Genomic DNA, 7500 nt, shown 5'->3' with positions numbered 1-7500 from the left:
TATATAAATAAAATTGAATTGAATTGAAATTGAATTGAAATGGTTTGGAGGGTGAAATGAACAGTAATGTTTCTCAATTCTACCATTGCCAACCCGACTGAGTCACGTGACCAGGTGACCGGAGTGTGAACCGCGGGCAGGTCCAGCATCAGGGGCCAGTATGAGGCCAGGATGCGCTTATGACGCGGTTTCAGCTGTTTCGTACTGTGGTTATGACGTCACTGCACATTAACACAATTTGTGACCTTGTTTGAGTCTGCGCGTCCGTGGCGTGATTGTGGACGGTTTAAAATGGCAGTCACGAGCACGAGCTTCAAAAGACGCTGAAAGAATCATGAACTCAATTTGAAATTAGAATATTGTTATTATTATTATTATCATAAATTATAATACATGTAATAAATAAATATATATCATAAATTCGTGATGACTGATACATAATAATGAGCTACTGTACTGGACATCCAATGCATCTTTCCACTTACATCATTTTATATCACAAACAGACACATATAGGACAGACCTTTCTTTCTTTCTTTCTTTCTTTCTTTCTTTCTTTCTTTCTTTCTTTCTTTCTTTCTTTCTTTCTTTCTTTCTTTCTTTCTTTCTTTCTTTCTTTCTTTCTTTCTTTCTTTCTTTCTTTCTTTCTTTCCCTCTCTCTTCCGCCCCCCCCCCCCCCAGTGTGGCCCCCCCAGCCTGCAGCCTCCAGCGGCAGCAGAAGAATGTTAAACCTGATCTGTGACGTCTGTGCCACATAGAAATCTGCTGATTTATGATTTGTTGATTCCAGGCTCAGGATGCATTTCAGCTCGGGGTTGGGGGTGGGGCGGGGGGGGTCTCTGAGTGTCTGAGCTGGCCTCAGCCTCCACTTTTTGTTGCAACTCTGACACACTGGCTGGGACAGATGAGGAACTCCAGAGGCCTGTGTGAAGTGATACAAATGAGTGCCGTTCCTCTGTGTGTGTGTGTGTGTGTGTGTGTGTGTGTGTGAGTGCGTGTGTGGTTGTGTGTGTAAGGGGACACTGATATATATTAAGAAACATGATGGTAACCAGTCCACACAAAAGAAAAAAAAACCTCTTGAAATCATATGAAATATATTTCAAGATCCAATTTTGATATGAACATGCAGTCAGTGGGCTGGTTGGTGGAAACAGAGCGAGGGTGGGGGACACCAACCTTCACCTCCCTCCGTGTTTTATACACGTCACTTGTGGGGATATAAATCATGATTTTCATCAAAGTACAACATCACATCGATTCAGTGGAGGACAAGTCATGTCTGACCTCAGGAAACTCACCACATGGGGTTCTGACTCCTTTCTGATTCAATTCGGATTCAGTTCGGATTTGATGGTATGAGATGCCTGACTGAACATAAAGACACGTAACTAAAACATCAATATCGCGACATTTTCACTTCCCAGTTCAAGCAGATGCTTAAATGAAGAAGATATGATACTTAAAATAATAAACCTGATAATATGAATTTAAGAGAATTACAAGCCCTCGTCTCTGATGGAATTTTTCATCTCATTGATCTCACTGTTGGATCACCGATCCGTTGGATTATTTAGCAATAATTCAGAGCGGATCCGTAGATCATTGCAACCCCAAATTCCCATCACATTTATTATTGATCTATGTCCCACACCCCCACCTCGGTGGTGGAGGCAGATGCCCCTCTCCTGGTTGAAGGGATTTCTCTCCGCGCTGTCACCGGTCCGCGCTACTCTCCGTTGGTTTTGAGTTATCGAAGCGTCGATTCCAGTTTTCAATACCGTTCTGAAACTGAAAAGGTAAAAACCAGCCGGCTGTTGCCAGGAATATGTTTTATGGGTGACATTTTACCGCAACACAGAGCTTTGGAAATTAAAATATTTTCTAAGCTTATATTTATCTTAAGTCTCAGTATTGAGACTCGCAGTTTAATGAACTCAGATGTTAAAGAAACTGAAACCTCTTTAGAAGTGAAGCGCATATGCCACTGTCGGTTTTCATATTTTATTCCAGAGGAACTGAATTTCTATCGTGAATGAAGATGGTTCCGTTTAGAACCAGAGGTAGCGTTAGAACCCGCAAACTGATCCCCGTGCGTGTGTGTTTTCAAGGTGTTTATTCTTCACTGAGACCGTTTCCTTCAAGGGTTTTTAGTTTGCTGGCCAAGTTTACAGAAGACTATCAAACCTCTGGAGGAAAGGGACCGGTGGTCAGGGCCAAAACACATTTCAAACTTCTGTCGAACCAGTCCCGTGTGTCTAATGAACAGACAATGAAAATGTTCAAAGTGATGTTCTAATTGTTGCATCTGATTAAAAGATGTCAAACGTGAACTTTCTCTTCACACAGATCATTGGAAGTCTTTTATTTATTTATTTATTGCCCTGGTAGTGGTTTTTGGCTGTGGCTGAACAGACTTCAAATGTTCCGTTTAATCAAATCACGTATAAAACCAACTTAATAACGTAACCAATTTAAATATACAACTTTAAATTGTGAAAAGCAGGTGAATCCATTTTGATTAACATGATTGAGCAAAAACAAAAACATAGTAACTAATACTAAACTTTGAAAGTAGATATAAATACATTTTAGGGTTTATATTGTACATTTTAGACCATTAAGAGGAAACGACCAAAATAAAACGGGAGATTTTCCAGTAAGATGATGAATAAACAAACAAAAAAAATAAAAATAGATAAATCCTAACTAGATTATGTATAACCTTTCTAATCAGACGCAATTGTTTCCGGTTTAGTTTGAATGTGGAAATATTAGACAAATGTTTAGCTGAATAATAATGTAAGTAAAAACGCATTAAATCTCGAAATATTCAGCAGTTTATAACTGAACTATTCCCCCGTGATCACGTGACCCTGCTTTTGTTGCTCGAAAATGTTAATCATAAACCTTTGTTGTTGCGCGCATGAGTGAAACCTAAGATGGAGGGCGCGCGCCGGTCACGCAGAGGACAAGCTGAGTTCAGGGGGTCACGAGGACACCGTGCACTTTGTCTGGTGACGTGTGAGTGTGTGAGTGTGTGAGTGTGTGTTAGACGTGTCTGCTGCCCGGTTCGAGGACAGGTCAACTTTCTCTGCCCTCACTGAAAATCTGGCCATCAGTTAGCAGAGCGCGCGGCCGACAGGCGCGTCCCCGACTTCCACGGAGGAGACTGAGACCCGTAACCCCCGAAACAGCCCGGTCTGAAGCCCAGAACCGGAACCAGTCGATCCCCCCACCCCCTCACCTCCCCCCTACATCCACAGAATCAGCCATCAGTGGACACTTTTCAACGTTTATTGGACATTTCTCATAGGTAGTATATTCCTGGACAAAAACACTGACATAGACATCAAATTTAAAACTTCATAAAATAAACACGTTCCGAACGATTCTAGGTAGTTTGGAGAATAACATCAGTAGGTTAACACCCCCACGCCCCCCTCTACAGCCTATTGTAGTAAAACAGCTGAAAGGCTAAATGACTCCGCAGACCCCCCTCTGGTGGTCTTCCACCCGACAAGGTGGCTTTTCTTCCTTATTTCATTTTTTTAGCTACAGTAAGAACACCACATGACACAGATACACACCGGCCCGTCCTCACGATGATCTGTGCGCGTGCAGAGAGCGTCTGCCAATACAACTCAAGGTATAAATGTCTACACACACACACACAACACAATTAATAAAATAAAATAAAATCAAAAATGGGGGGACTAGGGGAGAGCCCCTCCCTTCCCCACAGCTTCAGAACAACAAAACAAGTGCCTTAAAACTAGATTCTGATAAAAGAATACAAAAATAAACTACTGTTTATATCAAGAAGATGACGTTTGTGTGATTTTCAACTGGAATGCCAAGAAATTGTTTTTTTTTTTAAATGTACAAGTCAAAAATAAAAATGAAAAACGAACACTTTAATCATACACCAGAAATGATTGAAGATATTTAAGGATGCACTTTTCCCAATTTGTTTAAAGAAAATAACGTTTCGGAGGCGGAAGGCCAAATCAACCGCCAGTGGAAACTACGACTCTGATTCAAACAGAAATCCTGCAAGTCTCACGAAAATCGTCGAAGTTTAACTGAACCGTTGTTGTACTATGAAGGCGTTCCCTCCATTTTTTGATTTTTTTTTTTTTTTTTTTTAGCAGCGCGGTTCGCAGCGATGAGCCAACACGAATCTTCCTCTGCTGTCTTTACACTGTTATTTCCACAACAGACCACACAGAGCGACATCAGCCCACTCGGCAAGGACAGACTTTCCAGAAAATGTAAGAGTTTGCAAACAAATAGATCTGTAAATTTGAACCTTCCGGGTTGTTACAAAAAGATGGTTTTACCTAATTTCACGAGTGCGCACAGACATACGACGGGAAACATGCCTAAACTACCTGCTTATCTTTTATGTTTTACTGGGAAGGACTTGAGTTGGATTCCTGCAGGACAATATTGTTATTCTTGAATTCAGTATCTCACTTTGTGGTACATTTAAATGTTTGTTTGGTTCCACAAACGCGCAAAATCTCTCAGTGAGATCTAAAGTATGAGCACGGCTCCCTGGTGCTGAACGGAGCGTTTAAAAACGCTGGTTAAGTTTTGAAAGTGTAATGTCAGCTTCTGCTTTGGGCAAACTGGTGGTATTTGTGTTAAACATCAACAAAAAAAGGAATGTCCTTACGCAGCTCAATGTAGGAGCATTTTTTTACGCATGCGTTTAAAAACGTCCACAACGTCCAGGTTGCACGCGGCTTATTATTTATTCAAGCAACAAAAATGATGACGAGTTTTCCTGAAGAATGGACTGGAAAAAAAATAAGTCAAAATATGAGAATGTTCAGTAAAAGAAAATCTAATCCATCGATGTTTCATTTGTGCCCCGCCGAAGAGACCATGTTGGAAGCTGCACGCTTCACTGTCCAGAAGTTCACCAGACAAACCTCCGGACTGTCCAGGAGGGGAAGCCTCCTCTTCCTCTTCCCTGTGTTACCTCAGTTTATAGTTCCCTTCTTTCTCCGGTTCACTCGGTCCTTTTCTCCTCTTCATCTGTACCGTTCGCTGTGGAGGAGGAGGAGGTAGAGGAGGAAGAGTTGATGAGCTTGTTCTCCTTCTTCCACTTCATCCTCCGGTTCTGGAACCAGATCTTGATCTGCCGCTCCGTGAGGCAGAGCGCGTGCGCGATCTCGATGCGCCGCCGCCGCGTCAGGTAGCGGTTGAAGTGGAACTCCTTCTCCAGCTCCAGGGTCTGGTAGCGGGTGTAGGTCTGCCGCCCGCGCCGCCCGGGGCTGCCGAACGTCCCTGGCGGATCACGACAGGGAAAAGGACACGTTCATAGTTGCGCTTTAACCAGTGAGACGAGTCACACATCACTTTTACTGGGCGTTTAAGAGATTTGACATAATTGATCACTTTTTTAGTTTTGCCCGTTGGTTTGTTTATTTCCCTAATTCCGCCTTGGAAAATCCCACTTTCGTTTTTCATGGTTTCATGCACTCAACCCACAAAAATGAGGGCGAATACAGTTATTATTTGACACTTCCGTTTAAGATTCTCGCAGTTAAAACCCGTTTTATGAGTCCTAGTTATGATGTGCTCCACAAATAACCTTTATTTCAGTCTTAAGTCTCACCAGCCTGACTATAATAATAATAATAATAATAATAATAATAATAATAATAATAATAATAATAATAATAATAATAATAATAATAATAATAATAATAATAATAATAATAATAATAATAATAATACAGTCCTCGTCCGGGGGAGGCTAATCTTTGAGAGTTTCCGGTCAGTGTCCTCTGACGGTCATAAACAGTCACTGACATTTTTTTGGTCTCTGGTGGGAAACGTGTCGTCACTTCAGCAACTTTTGTTTCTGAATTGATCTGACAGGATCGTAATTGATGGGAAACTACTTTGGACATAAATCTGGAGCAGAACATTCGCCATAAAAAAAACATCTGAACCGGATCCGTGAGGTCCTCTGGGGGAGGTCTGCGTGTTATGTCCCATTTCTCGGACTGTATTTCTGTTTCCTCTTATCTGTGCAGCTCGGACTGTCGTGCTCGTCTTTGTGAAACAATACCCCCCCCCCCCCTCCCTCCCTGAACTCCTCTACAGAGCGTTTTCTTACCGGGACAAAGGCACTTTATTTGCAGCTCGGCGTCTCTCAACAGTAGCTGCTGCTCTGATTAAATCCACATTGCTGTGGAAAAGAAGACTGATGCGGGCCTGTTCTGGGGGAATAAAAATAAATCCCATAATTTACGTCTTAATGTGGCCGTGCACGACTCACCGCCAGTGCCAACCTGCCAGGTCTGCAGCCCTGATTAACACATCGGCGTGGAAGTAAAACTTGAGCTGTAATCTTAACACAGAACAGAATATGTCTGTATTTTTGTCCAAACTTGAAGAAGTGCGTCTTTGAGCGTCAGTTGAATATTTGTCTATTTTGGGGAGATATGAACTCTGCTCGGGTCATTCTTTTTTTTTTTTTTTTCTGTTTTTGACATTCAAAGAATGTTTTATATATGTCTTTAGTTTCCTGTCTTCCTGACCGGATTTTCCTCTCGCTCCCCCCTCCGGCCAGAGTAGCTTCAATCCAAAACAAACTGCTTTATGACGGACAATAAAACGGTGAGTGACAGGCCGGCAAACAGGAGCAAACCCCCTCCTGAGAGCCGGGACTCGCGCAGAAGGACGAGCAGAGGAAACAAACATGGGAACAGACGGAGAGAAGTGGACTCACCGTTGCACGCGTTCATCCTCTGCATCCACGGGTAGATCGGTGCCGACGACGCTTTGTCGTCCATCTCCCCGAAAACTCCCTTCCCGGCGATGCCGGCGCATTCCATCTTCCGGTGGACGCCGTCCTGGCCGAGCGCGAGCTGGTGCTCGTCCATGCCGCACGCGTGCTCCTTGTCCCGGTAGAAGGAGGCGGCCGCCGCCGCGGCCGCCGCCGCGTACTCGCAGGCGGCGGCGGCTCCGACGCCCCCCGCTCCCACCCCCGCCGCCGCCGCCGCCGCCGCCTGCTGGTAGAAGCTGGAGGGCGGGTGGGCTCTGTCCTGGTGCACGGGGCCCCCGCCGGCGCCGTACGCCACGGCGGCCGCTGCCCCCGGGTAGTGGCGGAGCGGGTGCTCGCTGTACCCGGACGGATACAGGGAGATCTGACCCAGGAACGGCTCCGCCGCCCCCCCGGCCTGGGCGCCGCCGCCGGCCCCCGGGAGCACCGGGAAAGAGGAGTTCACAAAGTATGAACTCATGGTGAGGAGTGGGAGAGGAGGAGAAGGAGGAGAAGAAGAGGAGAAGGAGGAGAGGAGAAGAGGAAAAGAGGAGAGAGGGGAGGACGGGAGGGCACAAACACAACAACACCGTTTACGATGAAGACGAAGGAGGAGGAGGAGAGACAGAAGCTAACGGCTCGCGGTTCTTCCTCCCGTCCTCCTTCCTCTGCCCCCCCTCCCGCTCCTCTTTATGATTTGTTGTGTTTTATAGCCG

At 44.8% G+C, this 7500-nt stretch overlaps 1 protein-coding gene and 1 pseudogene across 1 annotated transcript; both read right to left on the bottom strand.

Annotated features, from left to right (window-relative positions):
• The window catches only part of LOC133422161 (collagen alpha-1(I) chain-like), an 84631-nt pseudogene that overhangs the window by 73951 nt on the left and 3180 nt on the right, over window positions 1-7500 (bottom strand).
• LOC133422203 (homeobox protein Hox-B6a-like) lies at window positions 3282-7494 on the bottom strand. The gene is made up of 2 exons (XM_061712147.1): window positions 6752-7494; window positions 3282-5298 (listed from the first exon to the last, which is right to left on the bottom strand). Exons 1-2 carry the CDS (start codon window positions 7263-7265, stop codon window positions 5021-5023), a joined length of 792 nt encoding a protein of 263 aa, XP_061568131.1. The 5' UTR covers window positions 7266-7494; the 3' UTR covers window positions 3282-5020.

The sequence above is a fragment of the Cololabis saira genome, chromosome 21 (genome assembly GCF_033807715.1).
Source record: "Cololabis saira isolate AMF1-May2022 chromosome 21, fColSai1.1, whole genome shotgun sequence".
Taxonomy (NCBI): Eukaryota; Metazoa; Chordata; class Actinopteri; order Beloniformes; family Belonidae; genus Cololabis; species Cololabis saira.
Note: the sequence above shows the minus strand (reverse complement) of the source record. Positions and strands in the feature narration are given on the sequence as shown.